A 26,088-nucleotide genomic window follows, 5' to 3' on the forward strand; every position below is an offset into this window, starting at 1 on the left:
TGTAATTCGATGGTTAGATCACGCAGCTGCCTATATTGATGACTTAGTCACAGGGAGTGACACTTGGGAAGAGCATATCTCTGCATTAGAGGAGCTGTTTGACAGGCTTTCCCAGGCCAGCCTTTCATTTAGCTAAGAGTGAATTTTGCAATGCCACTGAGACTTATCTTGGCTATGTTGTAGGTCAAACCAAGTTGGCTCCTGTTCAGGCAAAAGTCCAGGCAATTTCTCAAGTTCCTATTCTGACTGGTAAAAAGGCTCTTAGAAGGTTTCTGGGAATGGTTGGATAAAGTTCAGCAAGAACTTTACTGATATCGCTCTTCCTCTGACTAATCTCCTGAAGAAGGGTCAAAAGTTTGTTTGTACCGAGTCTTGTCAGGAGGCATTTGATCGATTGAAAGCCATTTTTATGTCATTAGCCTGTGCTCAGGGGACCTGACTTTACAAAGCCATTTTCTATAGCTGTGGATGCCAGTGATGAAGCTGCCGGGGCAGTGTTATTACAGAAAGATGATGATGATGTTGAACATCCTGTAGTTTACTTTTAGAGAAAATCCAATGAGCAGCAAATAAATTATTCCACCTTAGCGGGCTCACTTTTGACATTTCAGAAAAACTTGGACAGATATATGGATGAGACGGTCTTGGAGGGATATGGCCCATGTGCAGTTGAGTGGGACTAGGCAGAGAAATGGGTCTGCACAGCCAGGAAGGGCCAAAAGGCCTGTTTCTGTGCTGTAATGTTCTATGGTTCTTAGTGAAAGAGTTGTTGTCACTCATCTTGGCTTTGCGGCATTTTGATGTCGATGTTTGTCCTGAGAAGAAACCTCTGGTAGTTTGTACTGATCATAATCTGTTGGTGTTTTTGATTCAGGTGAAGGGCAAAACCAGATGATTGTTAAACTAGAGTCTGATTTTGCAAGAATATGGTATTGTGATAATGCATATGAAAAGCACGGTCAATATCATTGCCGATTGTCTTTCCAGATGCTGAGCTTACAATTTTAATAGTGAAGCAGAATCTGCTATTTGTATACGATTTTGCAATGTGTTACATGATAACCATACGTGCATTATTTTACATACTATAGATTGCAATTAATTTTTTTTCTCTTTTAGAGCAAAAAGAAATTATTTGAGGGGAGGGGAAGTGTTATGAATCCCGAAGTTTCGTTTGCTGTGGACTGTCACTTTAAGAGAGTGCCTGAGTGAGTTGGGGACTAACAATGACGTCAGCCGCTGACTTTCTCAGCTGACTTTTGATTTTTACAGAGAGAGAATTCAAGGAGGCGGGACAGTCTGACTTGCAGCTTGTTTACATGAGTCCCAGTTTGTTTAGTTTTAAGCGAGGACACTGACACATTCAGAAGGAGACAAAGAAAGAGAACAAAAGGATTTAGACAAGGAAGCTAGCGGCCAAGGGTCACTGCTTTCGAACTCTCCTGTGCCCACAAGGGTGGTTTGATTATCGATCCAGTGCACACCGAATGTGTGCCTGTCACCCCGAATAATCCACAGGAGTTGATTTTGTTTGGGGAATCCTGTGGAGATCACTTATGTGTTAACCCTTGCCTGGATATGTGGTGTGGCGATTCACTTGAAGACGATATCCCTGTGACAAACACGAGGACCTCTGAAATTCAAACAGCCACACACACAAAATGCTGGTGGAACACAGCAGGCCAGGCAGCATCTATAGGGAGAAGCGCTGTCGACGTTTCGGGCCGAGACCCTTTGTCAGGACTAACCGAAAGGAAAGATACTAAGAGATTTGAAAGTACTGAGGGGAGGGAGAAATGCGAAATGATAGGAGAAGACCGGAGGTGGTGGGATGAAGCTAAAAGCTGGAAAGGTGATTGGTGAAAGTGATACAGAGCTGGAGAAGGGAAGGGATCATGGGACGGGCGGTTTCGTAAGAAAGCAAGATGGCGGGGCAGATGGAGAACAGGTAATCAACTAAATATGTCAGCGATTGGGGTAAGAAGGGGAGTAGGAGCATTAACGGTAGTTAGACATTTTAATTACACGTCCCATTCCCATTCTGATATGTCTATCTATGACCTCCTCTATTGTCAAAATGAATCCAAACTCAGGTTGAAGGAAGAACACATTATATACCGGCTGGGTAGCCTCCAACCTGATGTCATGAACTTTGACTTCTCTAACTTCCGTTAATGCCCCTCCTCCCCTTCTTACCCCTTCCATGACATATTTAGTTGTTTGCATGTACTCCAACTCCCTCTGGTACACAAGTCAGTTCACACCAGGGAGAGGCCGTTCTCCTGCTCCGTGTGCGGGAAGGAATTCACTTGGTCATCTCAACTGAAGGAACATCAGAGAGTTCACACTGGGGAAAAGCCGTTCACCTGCTCAGACTGTGGAAAGGGGTTCACTCGGTCATCCCACCTACTGATACACAAGTCAATTCACACCAGGGAGAGGCCGTTCTCCTGCTCCGTGTGCAGGAAGGGATTCACTCAGTCATCTCAACTGAATGTACATCAGAGATTTCACACTGGGGAGAAGCCGTTCACCTGCTCAGATTGTGGGAAGGGATTCACTTGGTCATCTCAAATACGGAGACACCAGCGAATTCACACTGGGTAGAGTCTGATCACCTGCTCGGACTTTGGGAAGAGGTTCTCTCAGCCAAATCAACCAGATGTGCATCACTGACTTTACACTGGGGAGAGGATGTTCACCTACTGTGAATGTGGGAAGCGATTCGCTTATTCATCTAACCTTATGTAACTCTCGCTTCGGCTAGCAGCTTAAAATAAGAGGCGAAAGCTCTCCATCCCTCCTCCCCACCCGGTCAAAATTAAGAAATCTCATTTGGGTGGATGCTGCGTGATGTGTTCCCTGTTACAAATCAGTACTGTACCCCGAAATAACAAACGGTACGCAATATGTGATTAAACAATTGAGCTTTATCACTCTGACTTTGACTGAGGCAAAGATGTACAGTATCTCAGTAAAGTTTCCTGTAACATTTGACTTCATTGTAGAGTATTATCTTGCACCTTCTATCTCACTGAGTTTTCCAAGAATCAGTTTCTGTTCGCTAGAACGACAAGAGGTTTAATTGAATGCAGCACCTGGTGGGGTAAGAGTTATAAGCTACGATCATAGGGTATGGCAGGATAGATTCTAGCATTTTGTTACGAACAGTAACACTTTAGAAACGAACCAGCAGGAACAGACTGCACCTGGAGTCTGGTTTTAGAAACATAGAAAATAGGTGTAGGAGTAGACCATTCGTCCCTTCGAGCCTGCTCCACCATTCAGTATGATCATGGTTGATCATCCAACTCAGAACCCCGTACCTGCTTTCTCTCCATACCCCGATCCCTTTACCCACAAGGGCCATATCTAACATCTTCAAATATAGCCAATGAATCGGCCTCAACTGTTTCCTGTCGAAGAGAATTCCACAGATTCACCACTCTCTGTGTGAAGAGGTTTTTCCTCATCTCGGTCCTAAAAGGCTTCCCCTTTACCCTTAAAATGTGACCCCTCATTCTGGACTTCCCCATCATTGGAAACAATCTTCCTGCATTTAGCCTGTCCATTCCATATTACCATATAAGCATATAACAATCACAGCACGGAAACAGGCCATCTCGGCCCTCCTAGTCCGTGCCGAACTCTTAATCTCACCTAGTCCCACCTACCCGCACTCAGCCCATAACCCTCCACTCCTTTCCTGTCCATAGACCTATCCAATTTTACCTTAAATGACACAACTGATCTGGCCTCTACTACTTCTACAGGAAGCTCATTCCACACAGCTATTACTCTCTGAGTAAAGAAATAGCCCCTCGTGTTTCCCTTAAACTTCTGTCCCCTAACTCTCAAATCATGTCCTCTCGTTTGAATCTCCCCTACGCTCAATGGAAACAGCCTATTCACGTCAACTCTATCTATCCCTCTCAAAATTTTAAATACCTCGATCAAATCCCCACTCAACCTTCTACGCTCCAATGAATAGAGACCTAACTTGTTTAACCTTTCTCTGTAACTTAAGTGCTGAAACCCAGGTAACATCCTAGTAAATCGTCTCCGCACTCTCTCTAATTTATTGATATCTTTGGTATAATTCCTTTAGAATTTTATATGTTTCAATAAGATTCCCCCTCATTCTACTAAATTCCAGTGAGTATAAGCCTAGTCGATCCAGTCTTTCTTTATATGAAAGTCCTGCCATCCCAGTAATCAAGCTGGTGAACCTTCTCTGTACTCCCTCTATGGCAAGAATGTCTTTCCTCAGATTAGGGGACCAAAGCTGCACACAATATTCTAGGTGCGGTCTCACCAAGGCCTTGTACAACAGCAGTAGAACCTCCCTGCTCCTGTACTCAAATCCTTTTGCTTTGAACGCCAACATACCATTTGCCTTTGTTACTGTCTGCTGTACCTGCATGCCCACCTTCAATGGCTGGTGTAGAATGACACCCAGGTCTCGTAGCACATCCCCTTTTCCTAATCGGCCACCGTTCAGATAATAATCTGTTTTCCTATTCTTGCAACCAAAGTGGATAATCTCACATTTATCCACATTCAATTGCATCTGCCATGAATTTGCCCACTCACCTAACCTATCCAAGTCACCCTGCATCCGCCGCCCAGCTTCGTGTCATCTGCAAACCTGGAGTTGCTGCATTTAATTTCCTCGTCTAAATCATTAATATATATGGTAAACAACTGGGGTCCCAGTATTGAGCATTGCGGTACCCCACTTGTCCCTGCCTGCCATTCTGAAAAGGTCTCATTTACTCCCTCTCTTTGCTTCCTGTCTGCCAACCAGTTCTCCATCCACATCAATACCATACCCCCAATACCGTGTGCTTTAAGTTTGTACACTAATCTCCTTGTGAGACCTTGTCAAAAGCCTTTTGAAAATCTACATATCCCACATCATCTGGCTCTCTCCAATCCACTCGACTAGTTAAATCTTCAAAAAATTTTATAAGGTTCGTCAGACATGTTTTTCCTTTCACAAATCCATGCTGACTTTGTCTGATGATTTCACGTCTCTCCAAATGTGCTGTTACCACATCTATGAAACCCGACTCTAGCATTTTCCCCACTACTGACGTCAGACTAACCTGTCTATAATTCCCCGGTTTTTCTCTCCCTCCTTTTTTAAAAAGTGGCGTTACATTAGCTACCCTCCAATCTTCAGGAACTAATCCAGAAACTAAGAAGTTTTGTAAAATTATCACTACTGCATTCACTGTTTCTTGGGCTATTTCCTTAAGCACTCTGGGATGCAGACCATCTGGCCCTGGGGATTTATCTGCATTTAATCCCTTCAATTTACCTAACACCAGTTCCCTACTAACATGTATTTCTCTCAGTTCCTCCGTCTCACTAGAACCTCGGTCCCCTACTATTTCCGGAAGATTATTTATGTCCACCTTAGTGAAGACAGAACAAAAGTAGTTATTCAATTTTTCTGCCATGTCTTTGTTCCCTATGATCAATTCACCTGTTTCTGACTGTAAAGGACCTACATTTGTCTTGACCAATCTTTTTCTTTTCAGATATCTATAAAAGCTTTTACAGTCAGTTTTTATGTTCCCTGCCAGCTTTCTCTCATAATCTTTTTTCCCTTTCCTAATTAATCCCTCCTCTGCTGGTCTCTGAATTTCACCCAGTCCTCAGGTGCGCCGCTTTTTTTTTTTGCTAATTTATATGTTTCTGCTTTGGACTTGATACTATCCCCAATTTCCCTTGTCAGCCACGGGTGCACTACCTTCCCTGGTTTATTCTTTTGCCAAATTGGGAAGAACAATTGTTGTTGTACATCCTTGCGATCTTTAAATGCTTGCCATTGCATATCCACCGTCAACCCTTTAAGTATCATTTGCCAGTCTATCTTAGCTAATTCACGTCTCATACCTACAAAGTTACCCTTCTTTAAGTTCAGATTTTTTTGTTTCTGAATTAACTATGTCAATCTCCAGCTTAATGAAGAATTCCACCATATTATGGTCACTCTTACCCAAGGGGCCTCGCATGACAAAATTGCTAACTAAGCCTTCCTCATTGCTCAATACCCAATCTAGAATGGCCTGCTCTCTTGTTGGTTCCTCGACATGTTAGTTCAGAAAACCATCCCTCATTCATTCCAAGAAATCCTCTTCCTCAGCACCCTTACCAATTTGGTTCACCCAATCTATATGTAGATTGAAGTCACCCATTATAACTACTGTTCCATTATTGCACGCATTTCTAATTTCATGTTTAATGCCATCCCCAACCTCACTACTACTGTTAGGTGGCCTGTACACAACTCCCACCAGCGCTTTTTGGTGTTATGCAGCTCTATCCATATCGATTCCATATCCTCCAGACTAATGTCCTACTTTTCTATTGCGTTAATCTCCTCTCTAACCAGCAATGCTATCCCACCTCCTTTTCTTTCCTGTCTCTCCCTCCTGAATATTGAATATCCCTGGATGTTGACCTCCCATCCTTGGTCACCCTGGAGCCATGTCTCTGTGATCCCAACTATATCGTATTCATTAACAACTATCTGCGCATTCAATTCATCCACCTTGTTACGAATGCTCCTCACACTGACATACAAAGCCTTCAGGCTCGTTTTCACAACACTCCTAGCCCTTATACAATTATGTTGAAAAGTGGATCTTCTTGCTTTTTGCCCTAGATTTTCCTGTCTGCCATTTTTACTTTTCACATTACTACTTTTTGCTTCTACCCTCATTTTACACCCCTCTGTCTCTCTGCACTTGTTCCCATCCCCCTGCCACATTAGTTTAAATCCTCCTGAACAGCAGTAGCAAACGCTCCCCTTAGGAAATTGGTCCCAGACCAGCCCAAGTCCGGCCCATCCTGTTTATACCGGTCCCACCTCCCCCAGAATTGGTTTCAATGCCCCAGAAATTTGAATCCCTCCCCCTTGCACCATTTTTCCTGCCACGTATTCATCTGAAATATCCTCCTATTTCTGCTCTGATTAGCACGTTTTTGATTTTAAAACCACTATCTTCATCAGTATCTACTTACAATATAGTAACTTAAGCAAGATTTATGTGTATATGTATATGTAAATATTATTCCCAAACTATTGAGCTTGGTGGTGGGTGGGGACAAGGCTTAAAGTCTTGAGATGGTAAAGTATGAAAATGTAGTTCATTCACGGAATAAGGGATGGGAAAGAGATATTTGTAATCCAGGGCAAATACAGAAAGAAGGCAATTACGTTGAATTTCATAGCTTCCACGGTGGTAAAATGAGATAACAGACGCCGTAGATTTTATCCGTCACCATTCCAAATAAACTGACGAATTTTCATCGGAGGTGACTTGTCACAGGGATCAACAACACACACCAAATGCTGGTGGAACCGAACAGGACAGGCAGCATCTATAGGGGGAAGCTCTGTCGAAGTTTCGGGCCGAGACCCTTCGTTAGGACTAACCTAAAGAGAAAATAGTAAGAGATTTGATAGTCGTGGGGGGAGGGGGAAATGATAAATGATAGGAGAAGACTGGAGGAGGTGGGATGAATCTAAGAGCTGGAAAGGTGATTGGCGAAAGTGATATGGAGCTGGAAAAGGGAAAGGATCATGAGACGGGAGGCCTCGGGAGTAAGAAAGGGGGCGGGGGGAACACCAAAGGGAGATGGAGAACAGGCAAAAAAACAAAATATGTCTGGGATGGGGTAGGAAGGGAAAGAGGGACATTAACGGAAGCTAGAGAAGTCAATGTTCATGCCATCAGGTTGGAGGCTATCTAGCCGATTATAAGGTGTTCTTCCTCCAACCTGAGTGTGGATTCATTTTGACAATAGAGGAGGCCATAGATAGACATATCAGAATGGGAATGGGACGTGTAATTAAAATGTCTAATTTCTGTTAATGTCCCTCCTCCCCTTCTTACCCCATCTCTGACATGTTTAGTTGTTTACCTGTTCTGCATCTCCCCCCACCCCCACTTTCTTTCTCCCGAATCCTCCCGTCCCATGATCCTTTCCCTTCTCCAGCTCGGTATCACTTTCGCCATTCACCTCTCCAGCTCTTAGCTTCATCCCACCCCCTCCGGTCTTCTCCTAGCATTTTGCTCCCCCCTCTACGTTCAAATCTCTTACTATCTTACCTTTCAGTTAGTCCTGACGAAGGGTCTCGGCCCGAAACGCTGACAGCGCTTCTCCCTATACATGCTGCCAGGCCTGCTGTGTTCCACCAGCACTTTGTGTGTGTTTGAATTTCAGATTTCCTCGTGTTTGTCACAGGGATATCGTCCTCAAGTGAATCACCACAACACATACCCAGGCAAGGTTGAACACATAAGTGGTCTCCACATGATCCCCTAACAAAATCCACTCCTGTGGATTATTCGGGGTGACAGGTACACATACGATGTGCACTGGATCGATAATCAAAACACCCTTGTGGGCACAGGAGAGTTCCAAACAATGACCCTTGGCCACTAGTTTCCTTGACTAAATCTTTTTGTTCTCTTTCTTTGTGTCCTTCTGACTGTGAGTGTCTGTGTCCTCGTTTAAAACTAAACAAACTGGGAGTAATGTAAACAAGTTGCAAGTCAGACAGTCCCTCCTCCTTGAGCTCTCTCACACTGTAAAAATAAAAAATGAGCTGAGAATGTCAGCGGCTGACGTCATTGTTAGACCCACCTCACTCAGGTACAGTCCACAGCAAATGAAACCTAGGGATTCATATCACTTGCGCTCCCCCCCAAAAAAATTCTTCTTGCTCTAAAAGAGAAAATTTTTAACTGCAAGCTACAGTATGTAAAATAATGCACGTATGGTTATCATGTAACACATTGCAGAATCGTATACAAATACCAGATTCTGCTTCACTATTAAAACTGTAGGTTCAGCATCTGGAAAGACAATCAGCAATGATATTGTCGGTGCTTTTCATATGCACTATCAGAATAACATATTCCTGCAAAATCAGACTCTAGTTTAACAATCATCTGGTTTTGCCCTTTACCTGAATCAAAACACCAGCAGATTATGATCAGTACAAACTACAAGAGGTTTCTTCTCAGGACAAACATCGACATCGAAATGCCGCAAAGCCAAGATCAGTGACAACAACTCTTTCTCTAAGAACCATACAACATCACCGCACAGAAACAGGCCGTTTGGCCCTTCCTGGCTGTGTCAAACCATTTTTCTGCATAGTCCCACTCACCTGCACCTGGGCCATATCCCTCCAAGCCCCTCACATCCAGATATCTGTCCAAGATTTTCTTAAATGTCAAAAGTGAGCCCGCTAAGGTGGAATAATTTCTTTGATGCACATTGAATTTTCTCGAAAAGTAAGATACAGGATGTTCAACATCATCATCATCTTTCTGTAATAACACTGCCCCGGCAGCTTCATCACTGGCATCCACAGCTACAGAAAATGGCTTTGTAAAGTCAGGTGCCCTGAGCACAGGCTAATGACATAAAAATGGCTTTCAATCCATCAAATGTCTCCTGACAAGGCTCGGTCCAAACAAACTTTTCACCTTTCTTCAGGAGATTAGTCAGAGGAAGAGCGATATCAGTAAAGTTCTTGCTGAACTTTATCCAACCATTCGCAGGAACGTTCTAAAAGCCTTCTTACCAGTCAGAATAGGAACTTGAGAAATTGCCTGGACTTTTGCCTGAACAGGAGCCAACTTGCTTTGACCTACAACATCGCCAAGGTAACTCACAGTGGAATGGCAAAATTCACTCTTAGCTAAATGTAAGGCTGGCCTGGGAAAGCCTGTCAAACAGCTTCTCTACTGCAGAGATATGCTCTTCCCAAGTGTCACTCCCTGTGACTAAGCCATCAGTATAGGCATCTGTGTGATCTAACCCTCGAATTACAGAATCAAACGTTCTCTGGAATGATCCTGGACTATATTTTTCATTCCAAACGGCAAAACATTGTATTCATACAAGTCAGAAGGTGTCACAAACGTAGAAATTTCTCTACCTCTGTCCGTCAATGGAACAGACCAATACCCTTTCAACAGATCAATCATTGTAAGAAATTAGCTTTTCCAACTTTATCGATGCGATCATCCACCCTAGGGATAAGTTAGGCATCTGTTTTTGTTACTGCATTTAGCTTCCTATAACCAGTGCAAAATCTAACACTGCCATCAGGTTTGGGCACAATAATGCAGGGTGACTCCAATCTGATACTGAAGGACTAATAATACCATTTTCCAGCATATTTTCAATTTCTTGCTCAGCCAATTTACACTTTTCTACTTCATATGATATGGGTGTTGTTTAATAGGTTTGGCTTGACCAATATCTACGACGTGGTTTCCTTGGGAACATCAGGAAATAAATCTTTAAACTTCAGAATTAATTCCTTCAGCTTTTGTTGTTGCTTTGGCTGCAGATGAGCAAACTTGTTATCAATGTTTTCTCGAACAACCGAGTTCACTAGCCTAACTGGGACAATGTTTGGCTTGTGAAAAGTCTCAGACGAGTCAATTGATTCATTCTCAGGGTTGCCAGATTCATATGTTTTGACAACAACACTCACAGATGGTGGCTGTTTGTCGAAATAAGGCTTTATCATATTTATGTGTACAACCTGTTCTAGTTTACATCGGTCGGGTGTTTTGATAACGTCATTCACATTAGTAATTTGAAAGCCTATTTCATACGGTCCATTGAATTTCACCTGGAGTGGATTCATCAACATTGGAGATAAGGCAAGCATCTTATTCCCCCACCTGGTATTTTCTTTCGCAAGCCCGCTTATCAAAGCAACGCTTCAGTTTGTTTTGAGAAATCTTTAAGTTTTGTTTCACCAGACTACACGATTGGTGTAGTTTATTTCTGAACTTCAAAACATAGTCTCACCAGTTAACATGTACATCCCCATCAATCCACTGTTCCTTTAACAAGCTCAAAGATCTCCTCAGTCTTCAACCAAATACAAGTTCAAATGGACTAAAGCCCAATGATCCTGTACTGACTCTATTACTGAGAACAAAAGCAAATATATTCCTTCATCTCAGTCTTCCCAATTTCAACACAGTACGTCTTAATCATTGTTTTCAGTGCAGAATGAAAAAATTCTACAGCCCTTGTGATTCCAGATGGTACGCAGATGATGTTATTTGTTCAGCTCCTAGTTCATAAACTACCTGCTGGAATAGTCCAGGTGTAAAATTATTTTCTTGATCAGGCTGGATTTCTTTAGGCAATCCAGAAAAAGTGTAAAAAAAAAACAACTTGGTAAGAACTTTCCCTTCAGTTTTAGCTTTAATATTTCTGAGAGGTATTGCCTCTGGGAATCTGGATGCAGTACACATAATACTTTGTAGTTACTGATGGCCAGCTTTAGGCTTTGGCAATGGGGCAACACAATGCTCTATACTTTAAAAAAGGGTTCACTGAATGCAGGTATAGACTACAGTGGGGCCACTGGGGTGAGCCGGTGGGGTTTACCCACAAATGGACGTGTCACCTCTTTCTTCAAATTAAGCCAGTAAAATTATTTCATAAACCTGTTTACAGTTATATTCACTACAAAATGTCTAAGGGCATACTGTGGGCCAAAGTTAAAATTAAAGCCCGATAAACTTCAGGAACTACAACCTGGTGAACAATTGCCCATTCCTCACTCACTGGTATAGCAGGTGGCCTCCACTTCCTCATTATCACTCCATCCTTGAGATAATACCCTACCGGCACTTTCTTAATCTCATCATCTGAGAGAGCTGTTTTTATAAAGCTTCAATCTCAGGGTCTCGGTTCTGTTCTGCTATAAACTCATTCCTGGACAGGGATCAATCTTTCTCATCAGACTTACTACCTGAATCCTGTTGAAACAATGAAGGCAGAAAAGCCCCTGACAAGTCATCATAACCGGAATCCCGATTTTGGCTATCATGGGAATCAGAATCATGCTGCACAGAACCGTCTGTGTCGGCAGACTTTTTAGCCATGCTTCCTGTTACTGCGCAGGAGGGATAAATGTTAAAATCCATCTGTGGGTCGTCAGTGGTTGGTTTAGTTGTCAACAGCACTAAAGGAACAACTTTACCATCTGCCAGGTCATTCCCTAACAGCAAACTAACATCTTCCACCGGTCAGCTGGAGCATACTCCGATCTCAACAGGTCCCGAAACTGACACTGACTGTAAAGTTACGTTGTACAAGGAACAGAAACCACACCATTCCCAATGTCTTTAATAAGATTTACCTCACCAGTGTTAGTCTCATCACCAAACTTCAGAACACTAATATAAGTGACTGAGAAGCCCCAGTAACTCGAAGAATTTTCACTGTTACCGGGGTTGACCCTTCCTTTACCAATACAAACCCATTTGACCGAAAATGATCGAAAGCCTTCTTAACTCGTTCAGACCTCTCAGACCTTAACTGAGCCTCAACAGAATGTTCAGAACCCTGTGGCTTTACAGGTGCTTCAACGTATTGAACGCAGGCAATTGGGACTGCCTCCATTTCCTTTTTCTTCTTCGGGATGGAACAATTAGCCATCATATGACCAGCTTTCTTACAATAGTAACAAGTAAGACCAGAATATTTCTCCTTCAACTGCTTCACTTCATCCTTACTCTTGTCACTAGTCCCAGCTTTAATTACTGGTTTACCCTCGTTATCCCTGGGACTGTTTTGGAAGTTCTTAGTCTCGGTAAACTTAACCTTATGAGTTAAAGCAAACATCTGCTAATCTAGCAAAGTGGCAGCATCCTTTTCATCTAAATACGTCTTTATGTTATCAGGGACGCACCTTTTGAATTCTTCAATTAAAAGCAACACTTTCAAGCTGTTAAAATTATCACTTCTATTTTTATATGTGAACCAGGCATTAAAACACACAAACTTCTCATAAGCAAATTCCATATAAGTGTGGTTCACAGATTTCCACAAATTTATAAACTTCTGCCTGTAGGATTCTGGGACCAACTCATAAGCTTTGAACACAGCCTGTTTCACTATGTCATACTCAGCTGCTTCATCGATTGTCAAAGCATAATAGGCTGAGCCTCCCCCTTAATTACACTTTGTAAGAGGACCAACCTTCTATTGGGCAACCTTCTCAAAATGCTGGAAGTATTTATCAACCACCGCCATGTCAAATGGAGGTACCAGTTTAACTTCACAACTGGCCTCAAACTTATCACCAGAGTCTAACGCTGGACCCCTTTGCTGAAATCTCTCTATCTTTTCCAGCTCGAACAGCCTCTGTCTTTCTGCTTCCTCCTTGTGTTTTTCTGCTTCTTCTCTCTGTTTTTCTGCGTCTCTCACCTCAAACTGCCTTTGCCTTTCCGCAGCCTCCATCTTTAATTTTTCTCACGTACAGGAGTTCAAGCTCACTAGGTTTACTTTTAGGATACACCTACAACTCCTCCACTTTAAACAATCCCTCAGATACATAATGTTCAGCTATTATCCTCTGCACCTGTGCCCTCCTCATTGTTAATTTCAACATAGCAAGTTTTAACCTCCGAGCAATACTCAACAACTCAACCTTTCTGGCGTCCTCTAATGCCTCAGAGGTTGGCGCTTCCACAAACCTATCAGCATCTGCTGCTGATTTTCCACACACAAATAAATCAAAAGGGATTTCCCCAATGAAATCGATAATTAATCAATACGCCCCAAACCTGTTCATATCCTGGACGCAGGCCCCAATTTTGTTATGAATCGTTACGCTTTAGAAACGAACTAGCAGCAATAGATATACGTGGAGTCTGTTTTTGATGTTAAAACTACCGTTATTAGAATCTACTTTTAATATAGTAACTTAAGCAAGATAAACAAAAGTGAACATTGTTATGTATATATATGTGTGTAAATGTAACTCCAAAACTATTGAGCTCAGGGGAAACAAGGCTTGGAGTCTTGAGATGGTAAAGTACGAAAGTTCAATTCAACCACAGAATAGGTGATGAGAGGGAGATATTTGTAATCCTGGGTAAATGTTAAGAGAAGGCAATTATGTCAAATTCCACAGGTTCCATGGTGGTAAAATGAGAGAACAGTCACTGTAGATTTTATCGGTCGTGTTCCAAATCCACATACGAATTACCACCGAAAGTGACATGTCAAAAGTGGTATTGTCTTCGAGTGAATTACCACACCACAACTAGGCAAGGGTTAACACATAAGTGGTCTTCACAGGATACCCCAAATCCGATCCACTCCCATGGATCAAAAGAGGTGACAACCACACATTCGATGTATGCTGAAATGATAATTAACCCACACTTGTGGGCGTAGGGACATTCTAAACCATGAGCTTTGGCCACTATTTCCCTTGTTTTGAACCTTCCATTTTTCATCCTTCATCTCCGTCTCACTCTGAGTGTCCGTGTCCTTGGTTAAAATTAAACAAGCTGCGAGCGATGTAAACAAGCTGCAAGTCAGACTGATTCACCTTCTTTATCTCTCTCTCTTTCTCTCAAAATGACAGTCCACAGTAAACGAAACCTGGGGAATCATAACAACGGCCACTCCCCATTGTGAGCTTACTGGTGTGCCAGTAGTTGGGATGACTGAGCGAATCCTTTCCCACATTCTCAGCAGGTGAATGGCTTCTCCCCAGTGTGAACTCGCTGATGACTCTGTAGGTGGGATGACTGAGTGAATGCCTTCCCACAGATTGTGCAGGTGAATGGCTTCTCCCCAGTGTGAACTCGCTGGTGTCTCTGTAGGGCGGAAGAGTCACTGAATCTCTTCTCACAGACTGAGCAGGTGAACGGCTTCTCCCCAGTGTGAACTCGCTGGTGTTTCAGTAGTTTAGATGACAAAGTGAATCCCTTCCCACAGTCTGAGCAGGTGAACGGCCGCTGCCCGGTGTGAACTCGCTGGTGTGCCATTAGGCTAGCTGAAACAGTGAATCCCTTCCCACAGTCTGAGCAGGTGAATGGCTTCTCCCCAGTGTGAACTCGCTGATGACACTGCAGGTTGGATAACAGAGTGAATCCTTTCCCACAGACTGAGCAGGTGAATGGCTTCTCCCCAGTGTGAACTCGCTGGTGACTCTGCAGGTAGGATGAATCAGTGAATCTCATCCCACAGACTGAGCAGGTAAATGGCTTCTCCCTAGTGTGAACTCGATGGTGTCTCCGTAGGGTGGAAGAATGAGTGAATCCCTTCTCACAGACTGAGCATGTGAATGGCTTCTCCCCAGTGTGAACTCGCTGATGACTCTGTAGGGTGGAAGAGTTAGTGAACTTCTTCTCACAGACTGAGCAGGTGAATGGCTTCTCCCCAGTGTGAACTCGCTGGTGTCTCTGTAGGTGTGATGACTCAGTGAATCCCTTCCCACATTCTGAGCAGGTGAACGGCTTCTCCCCAGTGTGAACTCGCTGATGATTCTGCAGACTGGATGACTGAGTGAATCCCTTCCCACAGACTGAGCAGGTGAACGGCTTCTCCCCAGTGTGAACAAGCTTGTGTCTCTGTAGCGTGGAAGAGTGAGTGAATCTCTTCTCACAGACTGAGCAGATGAACGGCTTCACCCCAGTGTGAACTCGCTGATGTGTCAGTAAGCGAGAAGATAAAGAGAATCCCTTCCCACAGTCCGAGCAGGTGAACGGCCGCTCTCCGGTGTGTACTCGCTGGTGAGCCATTAGGTCAGATGACCGAGTGAATCTCTTCCCACAGACTGAGCAGGTGAAAGGCTTTTCCCCAGTGTGAACTCGCTGGTGACTCTGCAGGTTGGATGACTGTGTGAATCCCTTCCCACAGTCTGAGCAGGTGAACGGCCTCTCCCCAGTGTGAACTCACTGGTGACTTTGTAGTATGTATGAATCAGTGAATCTCATCCCACAGACGGAGCAGGTGAATGGCCTCTCCCCAGTGTGAACTCGCTGGTGACTTTGTAGTGTGTATGAATCAGTGAATCTCATCCCACAGACGGAGCAGGTGAACGGCTTCTCCCCAGTGTGAACTCGTTGGTGTCTCAGTAGTTCAGACGACCAAGTGAACCCCTTCCCAGTCCGAGCAGGTGAACTGCCTCTCTCTGGTGTGAACTCGCTGGTGTGCTATGAGGTCAGATGATGGAGTGAATCCTTTCCCAGAACTTCAGCAGATGACTAGCCTCTGCCCGGTGTTAATTGATTGGTGTGTCCACAGGTGGGCAGACCGACTGAATCCTTTCTCACACACAGAATAGATGAATGTCCTTGCCCAGTGTGAACTCGCTGATGTACCTTCAGTTGAGATGACCAAGTGAATCCATTCCCACTGTCTGAGCAGGAAGGATATTCGATTGAATCCCTTGCTCTGCTTCTTAAATATCCGGACAGAGACAGCAAAACTGATATGCCATGACTGAGCTTTCTGTAGACAAATTCCTTCTCGTTTTTAACCTGTGGAAAGATTTACAAAATCCATCAATGGGTTTAGGACAACATTTCAGATGAGATTACATGAGTTGCCAAGGTTTGATCTGGTATCACACTGTTACAGTGAGATTGAACCCAAGTTGGACAGAGAAATCATCTCCTGACTGGGCAGAGTGCTGGTATCTGGAATGACCATCAATTCCCTGATACTCTTCCTGTCTCTATCAGAATGGGGCATTTCTGCCATCTCCAATTTGAGCATTAGCTCACTTTGACTCTCTCCATTGGTATTATTCCCTGCTCCTGCTGAGCTGCATGGGTGCCTGGCCCCACAGTAACTGAAACAGTCTCACACAAATAGTGTTTCTTGACATGCAGCTGGGATTTTCTTTTATGTATTATTAACTTAAAGTGCCACAGTTTTAACGACATATAAAAAATTCCTGCTGAGATGAATGGTTGGTCCGTACAGCTGTTAAAAAGGATTTGGAGTGAATTTTTGTATTATTTCAGGTTTTGGTCACAGTACAACACTGAAACAAGCTCTTTCAGCCATCTGGTTTGTGCTGAACTATTTAATCTGTCCACTCCCATACCCCTACCATCCAGGCACCTACACAAACCTCTTAAATATTGAAATTGAGCTTGCATGCACCACTCGTAATGGCTGCTCATTCCACTCCCAGATGACTGTCTGTGTGATGAAGTTTCCCCTCATGTTCCCCTTAATGTTTCACCTTTCACCCTTAACCCATGGCTTCTGCTTGCAGTCACACACCATCTCAGTGGAGAAATCCAGCTTGCAGTTACCTCCATCACAATCAAGTCTCTGCTAAATCTCTAATTTTCCAAGGAATAAAGTCCTGACCTGTTCAATCTCTACTTATAACCCAAGTCCTCTAGACCTGGCAACATCTTTGTGAATTTTCTCTGAACTCTTTCAACCTCTTTTACATTTTTCCTGCAGCTTGTTGACCGAAACTGCACAAAATACTCCAAATTTGGGCTCACCAATGTCTGCTGCAAGTCAACATAACATCCAGTTATTGTTGTCAGTACTTTCGTTCCTGAAGCCCATTGGGCTGAAATCTTGCTTTCCATCACAATCTAACTGTGACATCACTTTCAGTGAATTAAGGACTTGTATTCCCAGGTCGCTTTCTTTTCCAACACTCATCCATGCCCGACCAGTCACTCTGAAAGACCTCCCTTGGTAGGTCATACCAAAGTGCAACACCTCATACTTGTCTGCATTAAATTCCATTTTCCATTTCTCAAACCATTTTCCCAGCTGGTCCAGATCACACCGCAAGCCATGATAGTCTTCCTCACTGTCCACTACACCACCGGTCTTGTTGTCATCCACAAATTTGCTGATCCAGTTAACCACACTATCATCCAGATTACTGATATAGATGACAAACAACAACAGATCCAGCACTGATCCCTGTGGCAACCACTAGACACAGGCCTCCGGTCAGAGAGGCAATCATCTGCTACCACACTGTGGCTTCTCACAAAGACCGTGTCTCATCCACTTTACTGTCTCATCTTGAATGTTGAATGACTGAACCTTCTTGACCAGCCTCCCAATGAGACTTTGTCAAGTGCCTTCCTCGTCGATGTAAACAACATCCACTGCCTTGTCTTCGTCCACTTTCCTGATAACTTCCTCAAGTAGCTCCATGAGACTGGTTAGACATGACCTACCATGCATAAAGCCATGCTGTCTATCCTTAATCAGTCCACATCTATCCAAATACTTATATATCCGGTTCCTGCACATATGTCCCAATGACTTTCTCACTACTGCTGTGAAATTCACCAACATATCACTTCCTAGCTTAATTTTAGAGCTTTTCTTGAACAGTGGAACAACATTGTCTGTCCTCCACTCCTCCAGTACCTCACCTGTCACTAACGATGATTTAAATATCTGTGCTTGGACCCCGACAATTTCTGCACTTGTCTTCCACAGGGTGCGAGGGATCTACATTTCAAGCCCTGGGAATTTATCCACACTAATTTGCCTGAGACAGCAAAAACCTCCACCTCTGTAATCTGTCCATGGTCTCTGAAGTTGATGCTGCTTTGCCTCACCTCTATCGACTCTGTGTCCATCTCCTGAGTCAATACGGATGCAAAACTGCTATTTAAAACCTCCCCCATCTATTTTGTCTCCCGTATAGATTACCATTCTGATCGTCCAGAGTGGGCATGTTTCTGTTCTGACCTTCTCCATGTTTCTATGACAGAGAAGCTGGCCAAACCTGACTGGAAGGGGAATCTGGTAGGAGTGATGATGGAGCAGCAATGGCTGGAGTTTCTGGGAGCAACTCGGGAGCTGAGTGATAGACACATCCCAAAGAAGTGGAAGCATTGGAAAGGCAGGAGGACAGAACCTTGGCTGAAATGAGAAGCCAAAGCCAACATAAAAGCCAAAGAGATGGCAAACAAAAGAGCAGAAACTATTGGGAAGCTTTTAAAAACCAAGAGAAGACAACTGAAAAAACTGTCGGATGAGCTCACGGTGTGGAATTATGATATTGCAGTCATTAATGAGTCTTGGTAGCACCCAACAGTCTGAGGTATTTAGAGGAACAAAATATCTGGGGCCTCAATATCTCTTGAAAACCAAGGTTCCCTGCACCAGTTACCTTTCAACTTTTAGTTTTGCAGGCACATACAAACTCTACACCTGCAAAATTTCACTTCTGAAGAACTCCCACTCACCAAGTACACATTTGCCGGAAAACAGCCTGTCCCAATCCACACTTGTCAGATCCTTTCTGTCGCCAACAAAATTGACCTCTCTCCAATTTAGAATCTCAACCTGTGGTCCAGATCTCTCTTTTTCCATAATTACTTGGAATCTCATGGCATTATGAGCAATATTCTGTGTCACCAGCCCTAGATCATTTCCTAACAGCCTATTGCACATTTCTACATTGGGAATTCTACATTCCGATTATGGGCACATTTGACAAACTCTACCCCCAACTAACCCTTTTACGGTATAGGAGTCTCAGTCAATATATGGAAAATTAAAATCACTTAATATATCAAGCTTTGTTTCTTGGCATAGTCTGCGATCACTAGAGAAAAATTTGTCGCTCTAAATTCCTCAGACTGTTGGCTGGAGCCAAGTTCCTGTAATGGCTACAATATAATAATATATGTTCCATACACACTGGTTGTCTGGTGACAAATACACAACAGTGCTCTTTCACTTCAGAGCACTGAAAAGTTTGAAATAGGGACCTAAATCCTAAGAACTTTCTACAGGGTTACAATTGAGAGTATTGTAACTGCCTGGTATGGGGACTGTACTTCCCTCAATCGCAGGACTCTGCAGAGAGTGGTGCAGACATCCCAAAGCCAGGACCAGCAAGCTCTGGGACAGCTTCTTCCACTAAGCCATCAGACTGACTAATTCATCCTGATTCATCCTGTATCTCTATGTTATGTTGACTGCCTGTTGTACACACTATTTATTATGACTATAAATTGCACATTGCACATTTAGTCAGAGATGTAATGTAAATGTTTCTTCTCCTCATGTATATGAAGGATATAAGTAATAAAGCCAATTCAATTCAATTAACCCCCTCCATTATTTGTTCTGTCATTCTGGCTCCCTCCCTGCCTGCAACTTTAGTTTGACTCTCCCACTAGCACTTGCAAGCCTTACTACTAGGACGTTAATCCTCTTCTAGTTATGTTCCCCTAACTATCGAATCCCTATCACATCTTTGACTTAGCTCTGCCAGATAATTCCTCCTACAACAGTTTCTAAAGTGTCCCACCCGTTATTGTGGAAAAGCCAGGTGTTACAAATTTCAAAGCCTTATAAATACCGACTCCACAAACCTTGGCCCAACAATCAGCAGCCATGGGCTCCGCTAAGTCCCTGCCTAGCACTCTGAAAATTAAAATACATAATGCCCACAAAGCAAGAGAAGACAGCAAAGAGTTTTCAGTTAGCCATTTCCTTAGTTCGTAATGTACTTAAGAAATGTCAGGTAACAGGAATGGTGGAGGTCATTTTGAGGTCTAGAAGACCAAGAAGTCCTTCCGAGAAAACTGCTCGTAGGATTGCTAGAAAGGAAAATCAAAACACCCATTTGACTGCAAAAGACCTTCAGGAATATTTAGCAGACTCTGAAGTGGTGGTGCACTGTTCTACTGTGCAGCGATACCTGCACAAATATGACCTTCATGGAAGAGTCATCCAAAGAAAAATTTCCTGCATCCTCACCACAAAACTCAGCATCAGAAGTTTGCAAAGGAACAAGCCTTATGCATTTTGGAAACAAATCCTGTGGACTGATGAAGTTACAAAAGAACTTATTGGCCACGATGAGCAATGGTATGTTTGGAGAAAAAAAGGGTGCAGCATTTCATGAACAGAACACCTCTTCAACTGTTAAGCAAGGGGGTGGATTGATCATGCTTTGGGCTTGTGTTACAGCCAGCTGCATGGGAATATTTCACTGGTATATGGAAATTGAATCCAATTAAATACCAGCAAATTCTGGAAGCAAACATCACACCGTCTGTAAAAAAGCTGAAGATGAAAAGAGAATGGCTTCGACAACAGGATAATGATCCTAAACACACCTCAAGATCCACAATGGACTACCTCAGGAGGCACAAGCTGAAGGTTTTGCCATGGCCCTCACAGGCCCCTGACCTAAGCATCATCGAAAATCTGTGGATAGACCTCAAAAGAGCAGTGCATGCAAGACGGCCCAAGAATCTCACAGAACTAGAAGCCTTTTGCAAGGAAGAATGGACAAAAATCCCCAAACAAGAATTGAAAGACTCTTGGCTGGCGACAGAAAGTATTTAGAAGCTGTGATACTTGCCAACGGGGTTGTTATTAAACACTGACTATGGAGGGTGTCCAAACTCAGGCCCTTTTCCTTTTTTATTATTTTGAAACTGTAAATGATGGATGCAAAAGAGTAATCTTGCTTAAAATATTAAACAATGTGTCATCTTTAACTTTATGCCTTTTGGAAATCAGGTCATTGTTTTACTCGCTTAGCTGTTCTCAGGAACAGGAATTTTGAGCAGGGGTGCCCAGACTTTTGTATGTCACTGTGTGCAATTTTCTTACTAAATGATGCTTTAAAAGGTCAGACTTCCAAATATCACTCCCCTTCTTCCCACTTGCAAATTCTCCAGCAAATTTTGCATCACCAAAATGCAAACAGGTACAACCAGTTCCTGTATTTTACATAAATATTTCCACTGAACCCTCCCTCAACTGATGGACGGTGATGAACTCGGTTATGGCAATGCCAATGAATATGAAGGGAAGGGCAGCAGTTTGACTCACTAGAGTCTGGCACATTTGTGATTTGAAGGCTACTTGTTGCCCAGGACAAAGGTGTTTGATATCATTATGTACCAAGACAGAACGGGTCAAAACATGTCCTCAGGTGCAGAAAAGTCCAGAACAAGAGGAGGTAGAACAAGCAACACACACAAAATGCTGGAGGAACTCAGCAGGCCGGGCTGAATCTATGGAAAAGAGTACTAATGCTGTTCCAGCATTAAAAGAGTCCAGCTTCTGCAGATTTTCACTTGCTGCGGTTGGAGATAGAACAAAATTGATTTTCTCAACAGCTGATAGAAAGATTTTGTTCTCTTTTTCCGAGTTCCTAATCCTTGCATTCAGATACCTGGAGCTCAGCTCCGTCTGTGAGATCTATCTGGTCCCGTTCCCTGATTAGCCGGAAGCTCCCCGGGGCCCGTGTACGGATCGTGGGGCTGAGAGAGAAGAAAAAATCTGGCCTGTGCTGAGTTTGCGGGCGACAGCCTCCGGTTCTCACAGCAATTGTCACCCAATTAGAGTCAGAAAAACCCTTACCTTTCCGATCCTCCCGACATTTTGTATACTGCGCGCATGCGTATTTATCGGAGACGGCTGCGATCCTGACGCCTGCGCATTTGATCGGTGCTGCAAACGACAGGGAAATTTTAAACGCGGTGATTTATGGGTAAGTATGGTGCCATTAAAAGATTCTGCAGGGACCGGTTCCACGTCCATATCTCAGTTTTTTTTCTGTGTAGAAAACTCAGCAGCTTTCTTAACGCAGAAAGCGGCTCCCATAAACGATACACTCAATATCAACAGGCATTTCGTGTTCTGAAACAGATCTGAAACAAAAGAGATTCTGCATTTGCTGGAAATACAAACATGCACACACACAAAATGCTGAAGAGGCTCTGCAGTTCAGGCAGCAACTAAGCAGAGGAGTACACAGTCTAGACATGCTCAAGGGGATCGGCTTAAATGCTGCCCATTTATTCCTCTCCACATTTGCTGCCTGATCTGCTGATTACCTGCAATGTTTTGTAGAGATTAACCATTTTGTTTTTCGATTAACCAGTTTCCAAAAGTTTCTCATGTTTCCTTCATAGCCACATCCCGCTGGTCTGGTTCCTCTTCCTCCTCCTGTTCGTAACCTCCAGAACCCATCTCTTTCCAGGGCCCCAAAGCCCTGACTTAGGCTGGCAACTCTTTGGCCTCTTACTCTGCTCCATCGAAGATTCACTCGCTAGTCTGCTGTCAGGCTTTAGAGGCGCATTGCAACAACCCGGCTGTCTGAGGCACAGTCCTTTGAAATTAGTGAAAATGACACAAAATTTGAAAAGAGCAGGGAAAAAGTTTAACCACCTTAGTCCAGAGCCCTGGGGAAGGTCAAATACTCAGCGAGATCATGCTGTTAATTAGCCTGGGGAAAATCATGCAGGAAATTCATGCAGGTCTATAAGATGATGAGAGGCATTGATCGTGTGAAAAGTCAGAGGCTTTTTTTCCCCGGGGCTGAGATGGCGAACACGTGGGGGGCATAGTTAAGGTGCTTGGAAGTAGTTCAAGGCAGATGTCAGAGATATATATTTTATACAGATAATGGTGGGTGTGTGGACTGCACTGCCAGCGACGGTGGTATAGACGGGTACAATAGAGTCTTTTAAGATAATCTTAGACAGGTACATGGAGCTTAGGAAAATAGAGGGTTCTGTGGTAGGGTAATTCCAGGAATTTTCTAGAGTAGGTTACGTGGTCGGAACAACATTGTGGGCCGAAGGGCCTGTAATTTGCTGTAGATTTCTCTGATTCTAAGAAATTCAAGGGAAATCTCTTCTCCCACGGAGCGGTGACAAGTTGCAACAGGGAGTGTGAGATGTAAATTTTAAAATACTGATATGGAACAGAAACCTGGGCATGGAGCAGATAGACCGAGTGGACTCTCTAGTGTACATTGTGAGTTTGGCAGTGACAGTAAGTACCTGCGACATGGGATTTGATACAGAATTGATTTATGTTTCACAGATCCACAATATTAAACAGCAGCCCAGTTTAAGGCTAACATCAGCAGAACAGACTCCTCCAATGCTCAGTGACCAGGGTTCAGTCCTGGGTGCGATGAGCAGCCGCAAGAACTGCAGGATCTGACAGTAACAGTCCCTCATGACCCTGCAGCTGCCTTCAGTCACCGTGATGGCTAAACATTTAACACGGAGCTGATTTGAACTTCCTCCCTGATGTGAAGTTGCTGGTGTTGCAGCAGCTGGGATGATTGAGTAAAACTCTTTGCTCACTCCGGACAGAAATGTGGCCTCTATTTATTGTGAACTCACCGGAGCATCACAAGGTGGGTTAACTGAATGAGTCTCTTCGCACACACGGAGCAGGTGAACGGCCGTTTCCCAGTGCGAAGTTGTAGGTCACGGTCTTCGGTCTCGGCCCGAAATGTTCACTGTTCGTTCCCACGGACGCTGTCCAGCCTGCTGAGTTCCTTCAGCATTTTGTACCTGTTGCTTTGCCCACAGCATCTGCAGTGTACTTTGCGTTCAAGCTCTGGTGAACTGACAGATACAGCGGATCAAACGTGCTGTTGTGTTTGTGATTCCCATACACAAATCCTTTGACTTTTGTACACTGTTAAAGGTTTATAAAGCACGTCAGTGGGTGAAGGACAACACTTCAACTGCAATTATTTCAGTCTCCATGGTGCCTACTGATAAAAGCACTGTCACAGCTCAATACAAATTGGAGTAACAAAACTTCATCTTCTAACTGGCCACAGTTCCGACATCAGGCATAACATCAAACTCACCGCTTCCCTCTCTGTATCAAAATGGATCATTCCTCCCCTTCATCAGTCTGTGACTTGGCTCAGTTTGTCTGTCTCCTTCGCATTCTGAGCATGCGCCACCCACCTACTGAGATCACATTTTATTTACACGGCTGTGACTAGAGACTTTCTGATTATTATGACCCTCCCGGCATTTGACGGTGGTAAACTCAGAGTCAGCAATGGTATTGAACATCGGGAGTAGGTGATTAGGCTTTTTCGTTGGAGATCGACAAACTGCCGGTAGTGTGTGGCTGGATGAGTGGGTCGTTTTCAGACTGGAAGGAGGTAGCGTTTGGAGTACCCCAGAGATCAGTCCCTGGCCACAGGTGTTCACAGTTTAATGTCCTGGCGGAGGCAGCGAGATGTGAGATGTCCCAGTCTGCTGGTGAGGCAGAAAGAGTGGAGTTGGGGGAGGGAAGGCTATTCACATGCAATTTCGTAGCTTTGCAATCAGTACATAGTGCACTGTGGGGCTGCAGTGGCGGGGTCCAATCTGCTAATTAATCAATGTTGACAACACTTCATTGATCGGCCGAATCCCAAATAATAACGAGGCAGCCTACAAAGAAGAAGTCATCACCCCGACACAGTTGTGTCAAGAAAACAACCTCTCCCTCATTGTGACAAAAACAAAGGAGCTGGTTGTGGATCACAGGAGGAATGGAGACAGGGACCAAATTCAACATTTCCAAGTCTGTTATTGACACAAAATGCACATTTTAATATTGATCATGACACAATGTATTTTATATATCGATAATGACATAAAACAATTTTTTTATAGATTGTTACTGACAGAGAATCGGATAACTTGTGTTCCCAGTGTTATCTGAATGTACTTGCCTGTGATGCTGCCACAAGTCAGTGTTTCTCTGACCCTGTACCTTCCCGTACTTGTGCACTTGGCAATAAATTCAACAGGACCTGAGAAATCTCAGGGAGATTTGATTAGTGATGATCATCTTGGCAGCTCGGTAGGTCGAATGTATGCGACAGTACACTGTTAAATGCAAAACCCTGAACAGTGTTGATGATCAGAGGGATCTTAGACTCCAAGTTCATCGCTCCCTGAAAGAGACTGCATAGATTGACCGTGTGGTTAAGAAGGCAAATGGCATGGTTGTCTTTATCAGTTGAAGCATTGAGTTCAAAAGTCGGGAAGTTGTGTTGCGGATGTTACTGTGACTGTTTCTTTAAGAGCGCCGGCGTGAGGAGGCGGGACTATGACGTCAGTCACAGGCTGACAGCGCTGACTGTGGACTGAACCATAAGAAAGAGAGAGAGAGAGCGATCTGCAGACAGGCAGTCGGCTAGTCTAAAGAGAGAGAGAGGGAGAGAGAGAGAGAGAGAGAGAGAGAGAGGGGGACTGGAAAAGCTGATCGCTTCAGTTAGTTGCAGCTGAGGCTTGGAACTCTCCTATGCCCACAAGAGTGGGTTGATCATCGGTACACGGAACCACAACGAACGTGTGTGGCTGTCACTTCGTATAATCCATAGGAGTGGATTGTGAAATATCTTGTGTTAACCCTTGCCTGGGTATGTTGTGTGGTAACCCCTGGAAAACGGTATTCCTGTGACAGGTCACTTTCGCTGATAACTCGTATGTAGAA

The 26,088-nt window shown here is 43.8% G+C and overlaps 1 protein-coding gene across 1 annotated transcript; it reads right to left on the reverse strand.

Annotated features, from left to right (window-relative positions):
* Window positions 1-12,898: 12,898 nt before the first annotated feature.
* LOC132389339 (oocyte zinc finger protein XlCOF6-like) lies at window positions 12,899-22,260 on the reverse strand. Its single transcript, XM_059961855.1, has 2 exons — window positions 22,201-22,260; window positions 12,899-16,346 (listed from the first exon to the last, which is right to left on the reverse strand). Exon 2 carries the CDS (start codon window positions 15,603-15,605, stop codon window positions 14,550-14,552), a length of 1,056 nt encoding a protein of 351 aa, XP_059817838.1. The 5' UTR covers window positions 15,606-16,346; window positions 22,201-22,260; the 3' UTR covers window positions 12,899-14,549.
* Window positions 22,261-26,088: the final 3,828 nt, after the last annotated feature.

This window comes from Hypanus sabinus, unplaced genomic scaffold (assembly GCF_030144855.1).
Source record: "Hypanus sabinus isolate sHypSab1 unplaced genomic scaffold, sHypSab1.hap1 scaffold_541, whole genome shotgun sequence".
Classification (NCBI taxonomy): domain Eukaryota; kingdom Metazoa; phylum Chordata; class Chondrichthyes; order Myliobatiformes; family Dasyatidae; genus Hypanus; species Hypanus sabinus.